Source organism: Phodopus roborovskii, unplaced genomic scaffold, assembly GCF_943737965.1.
Source record: "Phodopus roborovskii unplaced genomic scaffold, PHOROB, whole genome shotgun sequence".
Lineage (NCBI taxonomy): Eukaryota > Metazoa > Chordata > Mammalia > Rodentia > Cricetidae > Phodopus > Phodopus roborovskii.
The window spans coordinates 55083997-55104207 of record NW_026126480.1 but is presented as its reverse complement, the minus strand read 5'-3'; the positions used below and the strand labels follow the sequence as shown (position 1 = coordinate 55104207).

Sequence of the window (20211 nt, the reverse complement as noted above, 5' to 3'; positions counted from 1 at the left end):
CCTGTAGAAACAGCCCAGCAGCCCTGGCTGGTCTTCCTTATATATGAGGTGTCCAGCTGGTTAACCATTACTCCTGGGTGGTGCTGTTCTTTTGTCCCTGTGCTGAAGAGCCAGGGAACATCCTGCAGTGACAGCCAGGAACAGACACCTGAACCACACTTTAAATTGTTCATCTGAAAGGGCTGTCTGAAAGAACCAGGACAATGTGGGGACACCACAGCTGGCAAAGGGAATGGTCCTTCCAGGTCTCCCTGTGAAACTGACACCACAGCAAGTCTGGAATGTACAGGGCTCTGCTGACTGCCCCACTGTGAACCCTGTCACCTCTGTGTCCTCATCGAGGTCATTCAGCCTCTGACACTGGTGCCTTGATGGCTTGAGCAGAGTTTTAGTTCAAATGATATCATTTTGCTAGTCATGTTAGTCAATTCACTTAGCTTCTCTGAGCCCATTTTCCTTGCTAGAAAACTGTTCGTTCTGTTGTCTTCATGAAGCTAGACTCCATCCATAGAGATGCTTATAGTCCAGTGTCAGGGCACAAACGGAGGGAAGGGTTGGCAGGATTTTCTGTTTCTGCCTCTTAGAAGTTCCACTTTGGGGGAGGAAGTGGGACTCTTGAGGAGGAGCCTGTTGCAGAATCTAAACCAGGAAACTCACATGACCAGGCAAAGCAAGGTTCTGCATCCCCAGATGTGGAATTTACCCATCATCCTTTTTTTTCCCCAAAGACAGAAGAAGCTCATTGTGTATCCCTGGGTGGCCTACAGCTCTCTAGATCAGGCTAGTCTCAAACTCACAGACATCTGCCATCCTCTCCCCCTTCTGCTGGGATTAAATGCTGCACTGCCATATTCTGTCCTTCCTCCCATCCACTGGCCTTTCTCTTCCATCCCTCTAATTACCCTCTTACTCCCATCCACCTCTCCAACCACCCATTTTCCTATCTATCTCCTCCTGTGATTGGACCTTCATTTATTCACCTCTAATCCATCTTCATGGCAGGCCCCAGGAAACAAAGTCCCACAGGAGAGATAAGCAGGCTTGATTATTATCAGGGCCCAGACTGTGTCCTTGGATCTTATCAGAAGACTGTCAATGTGCAGAACACATACCTTTCTCAGAAGGAACTGGAAGACAGTTGCTAAGGTTAGCTGATAAACTGAATAGCAGAGGTTCAGATGACATCCAGGGTACAGCCACACCCTGTCCTAAGAATTTAGTTCTTTAAACATTTGAAGCAACTGTGAGACAACTAGTCAAGAGTGAGTGTGCAGCTATGCTTGAGTCTGATTTGTGTCTTAGAGCATGGTGGACAACATTTGTATGTGTAGCATTTGAGAAATCAATTCAAGCTAGGCATGGCTTCCACCTCTGGAGGTGGAAGCAGGAGTATCAGGAGTTCAAGACCAGCCTAGGAAACAGTGAGTTTGAGACCAGCCCCATGAGACCCTGCCTTAAAAAAATAAGTGTAGGGAAGAAGTCTTAGTCAGTGAGATGCTTCTCTGTAAGTATGAGAACCTGACTTCCATTCCCTGAATCTTTGTACAAGGCTGGGCATGGTGGCTCCTGTCTATAGCCCTAACAACCCTATAGGGTTGAGGGACTGGGGAGAGAATCCCCCAGGTCTGCTGACCAGCCAGGATAGCCAAATCAGGGAGCTCCAGGTTGAGTGAAAGACCCTACCTATCTCAAATAAAATGGAGGGAGTGAAGAGATTTGCATGTGGAAGATCCAGGTTCAGTTCTCAGATTCAATATGGTGGCTCACAACCAGTCACCCCTGATGCCACTTCCAGAGGGTCTGATGTTCTCGTCTGGTCTCTGCAAGCACCAGCATTCACACGGTACACAAACATGCAGGCAGGCATAAAACACCTATATACATAAAGTAAGTCTTTTGTTTTGTTTTTCAAGACAGGGTCTCTCTCACTCTAGCTGTCCTGGACCTTGCTTTGTAGACCAGGATGGCCTTGAACTACACAGAGAAACTCTGTCTTGAAAAACAAAGCAAAACAAAAATAAAAAAGAAAAGTCAGCTCTGGCTATTGGAATCATTTAGTATCTAGACTTCCACAGACACTTAGACCCATTGGCTAGATGGGCACTATGACCCTGGCTCTGAACATTCTAGACTGTGGGCACTGATGGAATTCAGTGCAGAGAGCTAAAAGCATGTGAGCTCCCTCCCTCTCTCCCTCCCTCCCTCACCTCAGTGGGAGAGCCAATGAGCTCCTTTCCACCCACTGTTTTCCTTCCCCTGACCCAGCCTGTAACCCTTCATTCTATTTGCTTAGGACACCAACAGTGCCTGTGCTGTAGTATCACATGGCCCTGGGTGGTCAGGCGCAGCATGTAAGACACAGCTCCAATTCTGGGAATGTCTGCTTGGACCTCAGCAAGCATCAGGGTGGGACAGCTCCACTTCCCAGTGACTTCTCTGAGCACAACCAGAAAACTATGTCAAGTTTCTGAAGGTCTTCCTTCATCAAGTGCTAAAAAGGCTATCCCACTGCCCTGGCTGGGCCCACAGGTCTGATACCTTCTCCCCTCTGCTTTTATGGGGCTGGAGACATGGCTCTGAAGTTGAGAGCACCTGGGTTCAGTTCCCAGCACCCACACAGCAGCTCCCAACTGTCTGTAGCTTCAGTTCCAGGGACCCAACACCCTCACTCGGCAGACAGACAGACAGACATGCTTGCAGGCAAAAGACCAATGAACATAAAATAAAATTTAATTTTTAAAAAAGCAAATAAACATGTTTTAAAAAATACTAGTTATGTGGATCATGTGTAAAGACCTTTATTCCCAGCACTAGGAAGCAGAGGCAGGCAGTCACTGTGAGTTCTAGGACAGCCAGGGCTGTTATACAGAAAAACATGTCTTAAAAACAAAACAAAAGAACAATAACAAAAATATGTATGTGTCCATATTGTAGCAAAAATACAGAGGTCACTGGGTGTTGGTGGTGCGTGCCTTTGATCCCAGCACTCGGGAGGCAGAGGCAGGCAGATCTCTGTGAGTTCGAGGTCAGCCTGGTTTATAGGTTTATAGTGTGAGTTCCAGGACAGGCTCCAAAGCAATACAGGGAAACCCTGTCTCCAAAAACAAAAACAAAAATATAGAGGTCAGAGGACAGCTTGGTGACAAGCCCATCACCCACCAAGCCATGTTGCTAGCTCTCTATCTTCTCTTAAGCCTGCATACCTTCTCTCCACCCAGGTTTCAGTTAATAACTGTGCTTCCCGGTCACTGCTCCACCACTCAGTCTCCTAGCCCTGGCCCATCCCTTTGTCCTGCCCTCCTCCTACCATGGCAGAATAAGCATTCCATGTCTCCATATGAGGTCAGCCTCCACCCTTGGGCCTGGACCACAGCCCATCATAACTCAAGGCTGTGACTCAGCAAGTCTTACTCCCTCCTATTCTCATGCACAAACAGTCACACATATATGTTCAAAGAACATGTTCATATACTGTTAAGATGGAAATTTTTCAGTAGCCCTAGGTCCCAGAATAGCTTGAGAACATGCACTCCTGACCAGGAAGGATCCCTGGGGATGGGCTTGCAAAACATTTCCTAGAAACACAGAAGCAGGTGCCAGATAGGAGCATGAGCCTGGCCACCTGGGCCCACCCAATCAGGAGCTTGCTAGCCTCTAATCCCAGACCCCCCCCCACCTTACACACACCGCTTGTGGCTTTTGTCTTTATATGCTCATGTAAAATTGGGCTGGGGCTTGCTCTCTCCTCTTTTGTGTGGTTGAACCCCAGCCAGCTGGAATAAAAAGCCTCTTACTGTTTTGCATCAAGTGCCAATTTCCGTGGAAGATTATTGCATCCCAGGATTCCAGAGGGGGTCTCCCCAGTGTGGGGATCCAACAATTCAATTCACACAAACACACACACACCAAACCCTGCTTCTCCTAGGCCTCTCAAACAGAGACAGATAATACCCAGAATTCACTAGGATAAATGCTTCAACCACAACAGGAGCCTCTGAGGTATGCACTGTGCTGCTGATGGAGCTGCAAAAGCCTTGGTTGTGATTAGAACAAAGAGCAGGAATGAGGCTAAAGCTCCACACTCACTCCACTCTGAGCTGTCTCAGCAGCCTCCAGGCAGGAAAGTGCCTACAGGCTCTGAACTTCCTGGAGATGGCACCAGAGGGTCACAAGAGGGTCTGTAGTCAGCCAGCCCAGTGTCTTGAGGACCAACAAGTCTGGAGGACTGGACATGGTGTTTTGGCAGACACCAAGACTTCTTTTGACTACCAGATCTGGGGAAGCCAGCTGATTGTCAACTGAGAGGCCTTGTAAAGCCATCACAGCTTCTCTGTGGGACTTGGATTTGAAAGAGAGTATTAGGCTGGTACTGCCTGGCAGTGTTGCCTGGAGTGGCCATGGGGACTGAGTTTAGAACAATACAAGCTGAAGCCCAGAACTCTAGAGTCAGGTAGACTAGGTTTTAGTATTCAGGCATCTGTACTGACTTGTCCTTGGGGTGATGAGAGGGTACGTCCTCAGCTGCAGCCTCTAAGAGGAACATCTGTTTACATTCATAACGTTTTTGCCTACCTCCTCTCTTTTTTCTCTGTCTGTCTTTCTGTCTGTTTCTTTTTCTCTTCCTCATTCTCTTTCTTTCTCTTCTACCACTCTTGTCCCCAGGGACCAGTCTCTGCCCCCCTCTCTGCTCCTTCTCTCTCCTCTTCCAATAAACCTTCCATGTGAGCCCTGTTGGATGGTGTGACTTTGTCCTGACATATCTTTTTAAAATTATAACAGTAGAGAAGTCTATACCTCTGTGGCTGAGAACTAGCTGGTGGCTCTGTAACTGACTTGATTCCTAGCAGCCTGGCAGCCCTGGTAGTGCCCAAGAGACTGCTTTCCTGGGTTCTCAGGCCTGAAGCGTGTCAGAGGGAATAGGTAAGTCAGGCCACAATGATGTCTGCTCTTGATGGAAATCCTTAGGATGGGGTACTCCTTCCCTGGAATTCCTTGAACTTTATGGTGTTTTCCTTAGTCTATATTTACTCTGCTTTGAAAGAGAAAGCCCAGCAGGCACAGACCTCAGGCTGGTCTGTCCCTAAATTCCATCTTGTCCCTTATTAGGCAAGGAAAGTAACTTTTATCTGCATAACAAGACAGTTTGGGTTTTGTAGTTTAATTCCCACCCAACCCAAAAGGAAATTGAAATATGCCAATAACAGCAATTACAAAAAATGATGTTTTGGACTAGGCAGTGGTGGTGCATGCCTTTAATCCCAGCACTTAGGAGGCAGAGGCAGGCAGATCTGTGAGTTCGAGGCCATGTGGTCTACCTGTTTCCTTGTCTCAAAAAACAAAAACAGAAACAAAGATGTTTTGGTCAGAAAAAGAGGTTTATTTACATAAGTGTGTCGGCACAGTTTGTTATTGTTGACTGAAATCCTGAGGAAAGCAATGTTGTGGACCCTCCAGACTAAACTGGCAAGAGTTTGAAATCACCACTGGTGATTTTCTATCAGAGATGGGCTCCAGGCCGGAGAGATGGCTCAGCTTGCCATACAAGCCTGGGGATCTGTTTGATCCCTGGAGCCCATATAAAGGTGAAGGGAGAGAACTCTTCATAGAGTTGTCCTCTGACCTCGACAAGTATTGAAGCGCATGTACTTTCCCCTTATTATAAACTGTAATTTAAAAATTTGCTTCCTTGTGAATGTTAACCAATCTAAGGGCCCAGAAGGCTTAGAAGCATTTTATTATCTTGTTCAGAGTCTCAAGTATTTAGTCTTCAGTCCTATTGGACAATATTTAACGATTAAGCAATCTAAATTGAATAATGTTGTGGACACAGAGGGGGTGAAAGTAGGCTTTATTACTATAATTGTTCAGTTGGAACCTCTAGCTCACCCCTGCCTGGGCCACATTCCTCCCTCCCTACCTCCCTCTCTGTCCTTCTCCCACTCTCTCCAAATCCCACCCACTCAGAGAGTCTCCAAACTAAGGAAAGGAGCCAAAAAAGACCAGTTCTGAATTCTTAGCAACTACTGCAACTTCCTTCCCTAATGTTGTTAGCAGCCCAAGTCCCCACCTAACTGCTCAGTTTTTGTTACACTTGGACACAAACCCAGCTTGTGGCAGACATATCATCACCCATTGCCTACAACCTATACAGTCTCCCTGCTGTAGTTTTGGGGTACAGCATCTCTGGGACTAGAGAACTTTCCTGGTAGTTGCTTTGCTCAGATAAACCTGTTGTAATACGTTTTCATCTGGGCTTTATCTGGTTCACGGCATCAGCAGATAAATCTATTATGGAGGACAGAAAACTATTATTAGGAACATTTTGTATACTGGAGAATATTTTTACACATGATAAATGGTAGTCTCTAATAAATGTGGGGAGAGGTCCTTACACAGTTAGGCAGATTCATCATTTAACTGTTGGCCAAAACATCCCTGGTCTGGCTGGAGAGATGGCTCAGAGGTTAAGAGCACTGGCTGCTCTTCCACAGGACTTGAGTTCAATTCCCAGCCACCACATGGTGACTCACAAACCATCTGTAATGAGATCTGGTGTCTTCTTGTGGCATGCAGGTAGAACACTGTACAAATAATAAATCTTAAAAAAAAAATCCCTGGTATTGGGTGATTCCTTTTTGGAAAATGATATTGTACAACTCTGCCAGTGGTCAAGGATGGCAGGAAATGGGTGAAGGGGATGCCTGAAACCCACTCCAATCATCAGGTGGGGATTGCATCTCTGAAGAGGTGTACTGTTGAATCAAAGGTGTGAGCTCTGCTCAGGTTAAACTGAGACAAAGTCAAGCCATGTCTAAGTGTGCCCTCAGCTTGGGACAACCCCTGGCACTACAAAGACAGAGAGAGAAGAGGGGCTGGAGCTGTATGTATTTCGGTGGCAAAGCACTTGCCTAGCACAGTGAGGTCTTGGCTTTGATTGCTAAGCCTGGGGATGGCAGGAGAGTCAGGCCTATTTGGAGGAGGAGCTATAGGTAGGGAGTTCCTGGATGGTGTCTGCCCAAGAGCAGTGCAAAGGTCACCTGACTCCCACCCCTACTCTTTCTAGGGTTTCCTATCCTTTTTAAACTTTGAGAGTTAGAGAAAAGTTCTAGCTTAGGCTCCATAAACGTAGAGGTTATTTAGCTAAAGTGGAGTAGGGTGGATACAGCTGACTTTTACCTAGGGTTTCCCTCCCCCGCTACTCCCTCCCCTACTATCCTTGGTTTTGTTTTGTTTTGTTTTATGTAACAATCCTAGTTGTCCTGGACTTGTTCTGTAGACCAGGTTAGCCTGGAACTCAGAGATCTGCCTGCCTGTATCACCCTAGTGCTGGAACTAAAGGCGTGTGCCACTACCACCCCCCTCCAAATACCCTGCTATTTTTTCATTTTTTGGTTTTTTGAGTCAGAGTTTCTCTGTAGCTTTGAAACCTGTCCTAGAAAACCTGGAACTCACTCTGTGGGCTACCACCACCCAGTATACCCTGCTCTTCTATTTATCTATCTATCATCTATCCACCCATCCACCCACCCACCCATCCATCTGTTCATCTCTCACTCTCTTCTGCTCTGCTCTGTGTTTTCTGTTTTCTCCATTTTCCCTTCTCTCACAGAAAGCCCTGGTCAGGTCTGGTCTGTTGGGCGTGTTCAATCTGCTTCTCTCTTTGACTCTTCCACATGGCTCTGACTGTTCTCTTTCATCTCTACAATAAACAATTTCCCCTTAACTATGCCATGGAGCAGTCAATTGTCAGTTTATACAGGTTATCTTTGTTAGTTTCCCACTATGTGGGCACCTAATGAGGCTCCCTATGCCGGACAAATCCTGAGAGGCAAAGCCCAGATCTAGATGCATCTCCGGGCCCTGGGGAGTTCCCACCATCTTTCTGCTTCCCACCCATAACTTACAAAAGGGTGGTGACACTGCCAGCAGCCCCATAAACTGCCCAAGCCCCCCAACTGTTGCTTCAAAAATTTTTTAAATGACAAAAATGGCTCTAAGTAAGCCCCTCCCCAATAAAAAGAGTGGTGACTTGGTGGAGGTCATAAATGGGAAGAAATTCATCCTGACCTTTGTGTGTTATGCCTATACTCTCAAATTATAGCCTTGATCCTCAAGGATGAAGTAGAGACCCCTATCCTGTCCCACCCTGGATACACTAGACAACAGGATTGAGTGAGTCTGAAGGCAGGGCTGTGGGGGTTAGGAAGGTCCCGAGACCCAGCTCTCCTTGGAGTGGCTGGATTCTACCCCACCCAAGTGCCAGGCCCATGGACGCTTGCTTCTGCAACTCAGTGGGGATCTTTATTGCTGGAGCTTGAAGAGGGGCTGAGTAGTGGAGCAGCCTCCTGAAGAGGTGTCAATTCTCTGGCCTCAGGCCTGGCCAGGGCTGATTGCTGTCCCTGTGAGACACTATTTTCTGGGGATAGGGTGGCTGCTGGCAACAGTATGAGAGGCTCAAGGAAGTAGCGCTGGGTAGAAGCCCTCTTCATCTGCCTGAGAGCCATGGCTTCCTTCTGGGTGTCCTCTGCTTCCTCCAGGGCGTCCTGTGCTTCCTCCAGGGCGTCCTGTGCTTTCTCCTGGGTGTCCTGTGCTTTCTCCTGGGTGTCCTGTGCTTTCTCCTGGGTGACCCCTGCCTTCTCCTGGGTGACCCCTGCTTCCTCTTGGGAGACTTCAGTTGACATCTGAGTGACCAAAGTTTCCTCAATGTTCTCGTACAATGAGGTAGGCTAGGAGAAAGGGTTGCAGGGCCTGAGATGATGGCTGACAAGCAGGACTACCTTCAGCCCCAGAAGCAAATGAACGAGGCTGGGGGCAGGGAGGAGCCAAGGCAAAGGCATGGCTCTGGGGCTGGGGTCTCACCAGGTTTTGTAGCCTCTCTTCAAGGTCCAGGTTGTTCCTTTGGTTAGTGTTAAGTGCCTCCTGAAGCCTAGAGTAAAAGAGGGGTCACCTGAACCCCAGGCTCTTTCCCCAGTCACACACTTCCTGGGCCAGCTCTGTTGGCTGGTGCCTCCTTAGGAGGCTGGACGTAACCCACATCACCACTGTGGAGGAACTGTCCCTTCTGTGTAACCTCTATCAGCTACTTTCTCTCTCTTTTTTTTGGGGAGTGGGGTGGGGGTTGAGACAGGGTTTCTCCGTAACTTTGGAGACTGTCTTGGAACTCACAAAGACCTGCCTGCCTCTGCCTATTTTTTTTTTTCATTTTTTTGTTTTTATATTTTTGTTTTGTTGTTGTTGAGATAGGGACTCATTATGTAGTCCTGGCTGGCCTGGAACTCATTATGTAAACAAGACTGAATTCAAACACACAGAGAACAACCCTCCTTACCTCCTGGTTCTGGGATTTAAAGGCATGGACCACCGTACCCAGCTTTCTATTTTATGTATGTATTTACTTATTTTTACTTAAAAATATTTTATATGCATTGGTGTGATGGTTTCAGATCCTCTGAAACTGGAGTTATAGACAGTAGAATCCAGGTCTCTGAAAGAGTTCTTAACTCCAGAGCCATCTCTTGAGTTCCCCAGCATTCTCTTTAAGATTTACTTATTTAAGCTGAGTGGTGGTGGCTCAGGCCTTTAATCCAGTACTCAGGAGGCAGAGACAGGTGGATATCTGTGAGTTCCAGGACAGCCAGGGCTACAGAGTAAAAATCTGTCTCTAAAAATAAACAAGAAAAAAAATTAACTTATTTCTAGCTTATATTATGAATGCTTTGCATGCTCCTGTGCCTGGTGTCCTCAGAAGCCAGAAAAGGGAATCGGATCCCTAATGCCTATAAAACACAAACCTGAGACTCAATGCCCACGTGGAGTTTATTGAGGGAAGGGAGAGAAAGGAGGGTAGCTGGTGGCCAACCGAAAGCTGGAGAGAGAGAGAGAGAGAGAGAGAGAGAGAGAGAGAGAGAGAGAGAGAGAGAGAGAGAGAGAGGGCGAGAGAGAGGGCAAGAGAAGAGGGCGCGCTTGACACACTTGCTTTAAAAGGGGGTCTTGCACATGGGTAACTGAGTCCTCTGGCAGCCAGATAAAGCTTGAGCAGCCAGGTAAAGCCTGATGTAGCGATGACATGGCTATGAGCGTCCTGCCCATCATTGGGGCCCCATCGTTGGGGGCAGGGTCAGTAGACTGCTAGTTCCTAACAGGATCGCCTGGGACTAGAGTTATAGACAGTTGTGAGCCTCTATGTGAATGTTGGGACCTGAACCTGGGTCCTCTCCAAGTGCTCTTTAACTGTTGAGCCATCTCTCCAGCCCCTTCTCCTTAATTAATTAGACAATTTTGAGTCAGACTCTTACGTTGCCCAGGCTAGCCTCATGCTTACTGTAGAGACAAGGATGACCTTGAACTCTTGACCTTTCCACTTCCACCCCCAACCGCTGAGACCACGTTCCACCACAGCTAGTTTATACAATACTGGGATTGGAATCCCAGCTTCCTGAAAGGCTCAACCAGCTGAGCTACATCCACACCCTTATTTGTTTTTTACTCATAACAAGGTCTCACATAGCCCAGGCTGACCTAGAATTCTCAAAGCAAAAATGATGTTGAACATCTGGTTTTCCTGCTTCTACTTCCAAATGCTGGTGTTGCAGTTGTGTACTCATACCCAACTCTTCTTTAGCAAGAGATAGGCTGCTTATCACCTGGGCTGGGCCATGAGTCCTCTGAAGTCTCCATGGAGCAGGACAGAGACCTGGCATCCCTCTGTGCTGTATCAGGGCTGGTTAGGACTCTGTATGGTTCCAGGTTGGTGAGTTTCTACTATGAACCAGCCCTGCCTGAGAGCCCTGTACCTGCAGTATGTGGGTGTAAATTTGCATTGCTCAGATCCATAGTTAAAGGCATGAAGCACTGCAGGAGAGGCATCACTTCCATCCCAGGACCTCTATTGCCAGGTAGAATTGAGCAGACGCCAAGCTCCGCTGGCTGACATCACAGAATGGAGCCCTCTACAGCCAGCTGCCTATCCAGTTCTTGGACAGTTAAAGGTAGGAATCCTCAATATACTAGACTCCTGACAGTCAGCCATGGCTGTGGTCACTAACCAGTGGGACAGATCCTGATTTGTAGGATACTTTTGCTTGGGAGGTGAGGGTTAAGACTAAAGCCACAGCCAAAGCCCTCAGCTAAGAACCAGAGCTGACTTCACCATCCTGTCTTGTAACCCCTCCCCCCCAACCCCCGTGTCCCTGAAGCTCACCTCTTACAGTCCCTCTGCAAATTCTGTATCTCCGCTGAAGTACGCTTAGGGCCCCAGTCTTCCTGACCCAGGAACCGGTGCTCCAGTGTCTCCGTGTCCCTGGGGAGGTGAGAGCAGACCTCAGTCTGGAGGCCAGTTCATAGTTCCCAACCCAAGACCCAGCTCCATCTGTCAGGTGTAGGCGGGCCTTCCTGCTATTCAGACCAAAGCTTAAACTTAGCACAGGTTTGAATAGTCCGGGGAGGGGGTGTTTGTCCTCCACCTCCCTGGGGTAATACCTACCCACTTAAGACACCCATTTAGGCAGCCTTACGATTCAGCATCTTTGGGCTCAGGAGTGTTCAGGAGTGTAAACAGGAATGTGACAGTGGGTTCCGACTGCAGGTTCAAATTTTGCTCTGAAGATGTCTTTGCAGAAAAGGTGCCTTGGTGACTGAAGTGGCATGAAGTTTCCAACCCAAGGGCCTAGTCCTTCCTCCCCTTCTTGCCCTTTCCAACTCTCTACAGGGATTTATCTCTGTGCCTCCTCAGCTCATGGGGAGGAAGCCGTGGGCAAATGAGAGTTGTTTTTTTTAAGAGGTCTGCCAGCTGGAGAAGGACCCAACATGTCCCAGCAGCTGGAGGCTGCAGCCAGAGGGAGGACTTTGAGGATCTGGAATACAGGACTTGACCCATACTAAGAAATAATTTCTGTAGCCCACCCCTCTCCCTTGTCTTCTGTCTTAGGGTCAGCAGTAAATGAGGGAGACCCCAGGGCTTGCTGTCACCTCCATGCTGGGCTCCCTGGAATCCTCAGGTTCTTCTATCTGCGGCTCAGCAGGCTGCATTGCTGTTTTCAAGGTCTGCTTGGAGTGGACACTCAGTTTGCCTGTGGGAGCCTGAGGGAGACAGACCTTCTTTGTGACCTGCTTCCCCCATCCTATTTGTTGCTTTTTCTAGCAAACTTGGCTTTCTTGGGGTAGTAATTGGTCTATGAAGTGTACATTACCAGCTCTATCCAGACCCCCAAGCTAGTGTTGCCAGACCATGGTCCAGCCCAGATGGTAAAACCCTCAGCAAATACAGGTTGCCCAGTGTTGATGGTTAAATTGTCACCTTGACAATCTAGAATCACCTAGGAGACAAACCTCCTGGCATGTCACTGAAGAAGCTCCTACATTGGGTTAACTGAGAGAGGAAGACCTGCCCTAGACATGGCTGTCACTATTTCATGGGCTGAGGTCCTAGACAGAATAAAAAGCTGAGAGAGAACCAATCACCGGCACGCATCTGGCCCTGCATCATGAATGCAGAAGCAATGTGACCAGACTCCCGTTGCCATGGCATCCCTGCTACGATGAACTGCATTCTCAAATTGTGAGCCAAGATAAACCCTTCTTACTTAAGCTGTTCTGCCATATGAGGAGAAAAGTGATCAATACACACAGTTTTCTACTTTTTCCAAGTTTATTACCATTGTGATATGTGCATGGCCAGCATGTGAGGCGAAGACAACTCTTGGGAGCCAGTTCTTTCTTCCACCTTTGACTTCAAGGAACAAACCAGGGTTGTTAGATTTGTTTGGTACAGGCTTTTACCCAAGGAGTCATCTCAGGAGCCCATGACCGTCTCCAGGGAACAAATCCAATTACAACCCTAAAGTGGATACTGTAGGCACAGCTGTAGTCTTAGTATTTGGGTGTAGAGGCAGGAGGATCAAAAATTTAAGACCAGCCAGGTGGTGGTGGTGCATGTCTTTGAACCCAGCACTTACTTGGGAGTCAGAGGCAATCACATCTCTGAGTTCAAGACCAGCCTGGTCTACAGAATAAGTTCTACGACAGCCAGGGCTACACAGAGAAACCCTGTCTCAAAAACAAAACAAAACAAAAAAGAATTTAAGGAAAGCCTTTAGCTAAATAATGACTTAAGAACCAGCCTGGGCTACACGAGACCCTGTTTGGAGAAACAATAAAAGGAAAAGAAGTGTCATAACAGAGGGTCTTAAATACCATCTTTGATTTGCTTCTCAGTGCCCATCTGACTAAGTGGAAATAATTCTCCACTTTTACAAAACTGTAGGATTCCTTTAAGTAATATCTCCCCAACCCAATCCCTTGTGTTGTTTTTTTGTTTGTTTAGGATTTGCTTTTTTTTTCTTCTCAAGACAGTGTTTCTCTGTGTAACAGCAGCCCTGATTATCCCGAAACTCACTTTGTAGAGAAGGCTGGTCTAGAACTCAGAGATCTGCCTGCCTCTGCCTCCTAAGTGCTAGGATTAAAGAAAGGTCTGCACCATCACCTCCCAGGATTGATTTTGTTTTTTTGTGAAGGAAGTCATCTGACAAAATTCTGCATATCTGCAGCTTTGGCAAAGTGCCAGGTGAAATACAAAACATGAATCTCAGATATTGATTCATTTTCATGGTTTTTTTTTGGTTTGTTTGAGACAGGGTTTCTCTGTATTGCTTTGGAGCCTGTCCTGAAACTTGCTCTATAGACCAGGCTGGCCTTGAACTCACAGAGATCCGCCTGCCTCTGCCTCCTGAGTGCTGGGATTAAAGACAGGCGCCACCATCATGCTAGAGAATCATTTTCATGTTAAGTGGTACTGGAGATCAAACCCAAGGGCTCATGTGTGTTAGACAAGCACTGTACCATTGAGCTACAGCCCCTGGAAGATTCCTTTGCACATAAACACATCCTAAACATGACAGCATGGCAGGGGATACACTTACATTAAAAAGGTTGGTGTTCTTGTCTGTGAGAGTCTGGGGTAGCCTAGGCTGGTCTGGGACTCATCACAGTGGAGCATGGCTCGTTCCTGCCCTCCCACCCCCACCTCCCAAATCAGAGACTTCAGGTGTGCAGCTAGCTGATACCTTTTTCCTATCCTGCCTCATTATCTCACTCAGAATAGGGGTTTTTGCTTTTTAATAGAATTTCAAACTTGTCCCTACTATTGTGCTCTTATCAATGAATGTTACTTCAAGTTCCCTGTCCACTTTCCCTGCTGAGCAAACCTCCCTCAGGACCCTGGTCATGGTGGTGCTGGTGGCAGGCTTACTTTGAGGGTGTTCCTGCTGTGTAACATGAGATATTTCATCTATTAGGATGGAAGCAGCAGCAATTCCTGAAGTTCTAAGTCTGAAGTTACTTGCCACCTCTAAATCCCATCTCCTTTCTATATTGCCATGTTCATGAAATGTCCTGCCTGATTTCTCAAGAGCATTAACTAACTAAAGAGAGGTCAGGTGCTGACAGTGTCATGCTCCAACTGTTTTACCTCCCTCACACCCCAAGACAGGGCTTGCTTTGTGTGTGTGTAGCTTCTGCTGTCCTGGAACTCCCTCTGTAGACTGGCCTTGGATTCAGAGATCTGTGTACCTCTACCTCCAGAGTGCTGGGATTAAAGGTGTGTGTCCTGCCACCACCATACCTGGCCGCTTTGTTCATTTTAGACAGGACTTCCCTAGCTCTGGCTGTCTTGGAACTAAGATCAAGCTGGCCTCAAACTTAAGAGAGATCTACCTGCTTCTGTCTTCCTAGAGAGCTAGAATTACGAGTATGTGTTAGCACAGGTGGCCAGTATATTTTAAATTATGATGACAATGCAGATACACTGCAAGTATATAATACGATGGTGTAGGCAAAGATAACTCAGTGTAGGTAAAGTGCTTGCTATGCAAAAAGTGCTTGCTATGCAAGCATTGAGATCTGAGTTCAGGTCTCTAGCACAAATATTAAAGCCAATGTGGCAATTTATCAGCAACCGTGGAACCAGGGAGAGGGTGAGATAGGCAGCTCTGGGTCTTGTTGGCCAGTAGAGCTGAGATGGTATTCTAGATTCAGTAAGGGCTCTGGAAAAAATTTAATGGCCTAGCTTTCGCCAAAGGATGAGCTGGGACACTCACATCTGCACAACAGGCCAAGTAATCACTTCTTTGATCTGCTTCTCCCGGGTGTCCATAGCCAGCCGCTGCGTGGCATCTAGGAACCCAGCTATTAAGCCTGAGCCACAGGCTCCTATGCTGGATGGAGCCTTAGGAAAAGAGGAAGAGGGATGAAGTGTGGTCAATTCCATATACATCCCCTGGGGAAGAGTGCTTAGCAGCTTTACCCAGATGCAAGTCTTCCCCCTGGGACAGGGGGGCTTGGGCCTTCATTCCAGGAAACGCTAGTTTGGAGGAACAGAGAATCAGTCATTGGAGGGAGGCCAGGCTGGCAAATTGTACAAAGGAACAGCCCTCAATTGTACAGATGACAGTCCAAAGACATGGCATCTGGGACTTCACATACCAGTGGCTCTGTCTTTGACCAAATAAAAAGCAGTCTACAAACCGAACTTTTTGGTTTTTGTTTGTTTGTTAGTTCTGGTTTTTCAAGACAGCATTTCTCTGTATTGCTTTGGAGGCTGTCCTGGAACTCACTCTGTAGACCAGGATGGCCTGGAACTCACAGAAATCCACCTCCCTGTGCCTCTGCCTCCTGAGTGATGGGACTAAAGGTGTGCACCACCAACAACTGGCACAAACAGAACTTTTTAAAAGTTTATTTGCCATCAAACCTTTCCCCGGGCTGTCCATTAGTTCCTCAAAGACAGACAGAGGAGTCTGTAGTAATGGCAGCAATCAGAAGGTCCAACTCAGGGTCCACAGGGGCCAGTGAGGACAAATTCTTGGTGTGCTGGGCTCAAAACCATCCTGGTGTATGTAACAGGTGCTTGTTTGCAGCTCTCAGTCCCTGCAGCTTCTCCTCCCATGAACTTGCATATGTTGGAAGTCCAGTGGCCTTTGAAATCATATCTTCTACCATAATTGAGAGGTGGTGGTAGGTAGGAAGCAACTGTGCAGGGACCATGAGACGTCCCTGGTCTCATGTGTGTCACAGTCAAAAGCTGCCATCAGTGCTACAGCTATATGGCTCATGAGGAATAAGGGCCAGAACTTTCCAAGTACAGTTGCAAGAAGCCACATCCCAGAGCCAAGACTGTGCAGTTCATTTTGAAAGCAGGTGTGGGTGAGGAAAGGATGACCAGAGATCACAAACCTCAAGTTGGTGGCATCTGGAACCCATATCATGAATTATACTCACTTTGCCCTAAGCACCAGTATCCTATTTACCAATTTGTCAACAGCAGAACACAGACATGTGCAGCTCCTACATAACTGTCACTTGTGTTTAAAAAAAAAAAAGGCACCATGACTACCTCCTTCTTTAATATCTTAGACTCCATGTCCAGATTTCCCTAAGAGTTTAACTGTCTCTCCAGCCTGTAAGCTCATTATCAGATGATATAACTCCAAGCCACCAACAGAGGGCAACAAGAGAAAAACAACCCGCGGATGAACCTGTTTCTGACAGTGCAGACTCATAGCAGAATTAGCTTCTCATCCCTAACACTGTGGAGATAGATAGATAGCCCAGGGTAACTAGCCACAATATAACAAGGGGCCAGCAACACCTTTCTGGCTAACAAGGCAATAAAGAGGACCCTACAAGTCCTGCTCTACTCAAAGGGCAATATGTACAGGGAGATGAGAGCCTAGCCAGGTGTATGCCCACTTTATCTCATTCAATCAGAAGATCAAACTGTTCAGCAGCTTCAAACTCAGCATTCATGGCCATAGCCCACTCATCCAGCTCCGATTTCTGGTGGAAAGAAACGAGGACATGAGTGGGAAAGGCAGCCACACTGGCCATATAGCATGTCACTTATCCACACCCTCAGCAGTTACTTTCCCTCAAAACCTGGAGTCCTGGCCCCACACCCCCTGCCTGTATAGTGCAACTGTGGGAGAGGCCCAGCCCCTTACTCTACTCACCAGGATCTCTGGCACCTTTTTCCTTCGTTTCTCTTTCACAACTGGAGGAGAGATTCCAGGAAGCGTCGTATCTGGAACCAAGGGCTTCGAAGATACTTTTGGGATCTCAATAAACTTTGAACACATGACAGGTGAGACTTGGGGCAAGTCTTCAGTTCCCTCAAAGCCAAAGAAGGATCGGCGGCCAGGGGTGGAGGTTGAGGCAGAATTGAGCCTCTCAAGCCGACTATATGATCGTCTGACTTTCTGAGACATTTCCAAGTCTCTGGTGTCCAGCTCTCCTTCCCCAGAGTTGGACTCAACGTTGTGAGTGTACAGCACTGGGGTGCTGGTGGGGGTGCCAGGGACACTACAGGTCTTGAAGAGATCCTCCTTTGTGGGCACCTTGAGAGGAGGGCTGTTTTCTTTTTCCAAGATAAAAGATATCTGTATCAGGACAGGTGAGAGAACTCTTGTCAGCTAGGGGATCAGGATGGAAGATCGACAAGGCACAGGATTTCTACAGTTTCTTGTGTATTTTAAGGGGGGGGGGCACGTATGGCCTTGCGCATGCTAGGCAAACACTACTGAGGAACTCCATCCCCAGTCCAGGACAGATTTTAAGCAACAGGCATAGAGCACATGCCCGGAACGCATAAGCCCTGGGTTCTACCTTCACTGTTGGAAAGAAAAAAGATACTGTTCTGGAGAAGCTGACTTATGACAAGTTTCACTACATTTGCTGCCACGCCAAATGTACTTGGCATAAAATCCCAGCATACCTAACCTGGCTTAATGGCCTCCTAACTGTTTTGCCTGCTTCCAGCCTCACCCTCTGTGGGGCATCTGCTATACAGCCACTAAAGATTTTTTATAAAATAGTAATCTGGCCAATAAATACCTACTGGTGACGTGCCCACACCAGGGAGTGTCCTGGGCACTGGGAATGTGTCAGGGAAAGCTAAGAAGAGAGAGAAGGGAAAAGCACTGGCTCCCCAGCACTCCCACTGTGGCACTGAAAACACCAGGAGGAAAACTGGGTGGGGGTGGGGTAAAAAGCAGAACAGGCTGGGTGGTGGAGGTGCGCGCCTTTAATCACAGCCCTTGGGAGGCAGAGGAAGGCAGATCTCCGGGTATGGCACACTTCAATACCACCTCTGTATTCAAAGGCAGCCCCAGAGGCTTTGAGTCTGTGAACAGCAAAAGCTTAACCTGACAGGTTCTTGAGGCTCATGTGTTGGTTACTGTAATCCCACTTCCAGTTTAAACAATTCCAGAGTTTCACATCAGCCCAGATTTTCATTTGCATCTATTCTGCAGCCCTCCTCTTACTTTTAGTACAGCAATATAGCTATCATCGGAAGCTGGTCTGTTAACTCCTCAGTTATTGGTTAACTCAGGCATACCAGCCAGATGAGGAGCTTCTTGAGGCTCAGGGGTCTAGCTAGATCTGCCAATGTCCAGATGTACAGAAGAATCCTGTACACTGGAGGCTCACTGAATTAACGGACATGAAATTTGGCACCTAGTTTTCTAGAGGCCAAGACCTAGCTCAAATCCAATGACACCTTATGCCCTAATACAAGGCAGGAAAGCCATCAAGAGACATTCTGAATGAGTGTGGTTGACCACGCCTTTAATCTAGCACTCAGAGGCAGGAGGATCTCTGAGTTTGAGGTCAGCCTGGTTCTACAGGGTGAGTTCCAGGGCTACACAGAGAAACTGTCTTTAAAAACAAAACAAAACAAAAACTAAACCCAACAACAAAAACTAAAAATGAATGACATCTACAGGTAATAACCAAGAATGGCAATTTGTAGCCAGTCCTGATAGCATGGACACATTTAATCCTTGATACCATCACTGTGGAGACCAAGACAGATGGATTTCTTTTGAGTCTGTGGCCAGCCTGGTCTACAGCAACTTTCAATTCAGAACAGTGAAATCGGAAGTGACAATTCATAAAGGTGAGGTGTCAAGTGGAAAGTTGTTCTCAGCTGCCTGGGAGGATGTGGTGCTTAGTATGTCTACCCTTATTTCTAAGGAGAGCTGGATCCCACACAAATAAGCAAGTGGAACTGAACTCACCCTAGGACTCCTTCGAAGTGTGTGGACAGCTGGGACCTGTAGGGATAACATCAACCCATCAATCAAAAGCTAAGCCCCTTTTGACATCTCACTCCTAAATCCCTCTCAGTCCCTCACTCCTCACCTCTACTGTATGAGCCACGATCTTCTTCAAGACGATGGCCTTTCTGACTGGAGCCGCATGAGGCGTCTGAAAAGGGAGAGAGGGATTACCATGAGCTTCACATTTGTTCAGTTTTACATTAGGTCAGTACCTGAGGAACTCGGATCTCACCTTCGGCCAGATTTCAGGAAAGATGTTTGGGAGATCTGAACCAGATTTCCGCTGGGACCTCTTCGAAGACTTAGTAAATGGAGTCCTGGGTCCTGGTAACGGAAACATGTTTAAAACAACCAAACGAAATAAGATGCTTGACGAGTTCGGGAAAGCAGACGCCATCTTCCAACTTGCCCGGGAGCTAAGTTTCATTCTCCAAACTACACGGCCCTACCGCTGTCGCTCGTCCTCCACTCACCAGACCGCTGGGCAGCCCCTCCGGACCGCGTTCGCCGCTCCGACATGTCTATGGTCCGGCTCAGTATCCTTCACCACGGTCGCCAACTTAGGCTCGCGCCAACCGGGAAGTCTGTGCCTGCAAACGTTCAAATCACCCGCCAAGCGAAGGAGGAATCGGAAGTGACGAAAGAAGAAGGCCTACCCCTTTGTTGTCGCAGGTTTACGTCTTGCGTAAGGCAGAGGCGTGGTCTGGTGGCGCTGTGGTGTCATCAGCGCGCGCCGCACCCGGAAGAGACGTGGCAGCGGAGGGATAATCAGAGCGGCCGGAGCCGAAGGGAGCAGGGCTTCAGCTACCGGAGTGAGTCAACACAGTCTCCGATCCGTACGCCTCCCACCATAGTACGCACCCGTCGCGACCGGTACCTCGGAGGTTCTCTGAGACTCAGATTGGGTTTGCCGGATGGGGGTGGGGTCAGGAGGGGGTGGGGTCTTAGGGGCGGGGTTGGTGTTATTGGAGTTATTGATGGAGAGGTCTGGCTAGGGGCTGGGTCCTGATGAAATGAGGGGTCGCCTGTGGTACGGTCTGTGCTGTGGGCGGGGACTTAACCATGCTGAAACAGGCTAGATTTTGGCGTTTGGACTGGT

At 47.8% G+C, this 20211-nt stretch overlaps 1 protein-coding gene across 1 annotated transcript; it reads right to left on the bottom strand.

Annotated features, from left to right (window-relative positions):
- Positions 1-8288: 8288 nt before the first annotated feature.
- Cdca5 (cell division cycle associated 5) lies at positions 8289-19649 on the bottom strand. The gene is made up of 10 exons (XM_051192151.1): positions 19586-19649; positions 19345-19436; positions 19195-19260; positions 19071-19106; positions 17004-17429; positions 11968-12078; positions 11514-11596; positions 11201-11299; positions 8860-8926; positions 8289-8726 (listed from the first exon to the last, which is right to left on the bottom strand). Exons 1-10 carry the CDS (start codon positions 19629-19631, stop codon positions 8289-8291), a joined length of 1464 nt encoding a protein of 487 aa, XP_051048108.1. The 5' UTR covers positions 19632-19649.
- Positions 19650-20211: the final 562 nt, after the last annotated feature.

Coding starts and splice junctions, on each gene's coding strand:
- Cdca5 (XM_051192151.1), bottom strand. CDS start 19,631: ATGTCGGAGCGGCGAACGCGGTCCGGAGGGGCTGCCCAGCGGTCTG. Junction 12,079..17,003: donor AAAAGGTGCCAGAGATCCTG/GTGAGTAGAGTA, acceptor TGTCTCCCTCAG/GCTCCCACAGGCAAACTGAG. Junction 8,727..8,859: donor AAGAGAGGCTACAAAACCTG/GTGAGACCCCAG, acceptor CCTTTCTCCTAG/CCTACCTCATTGTACGAGAA.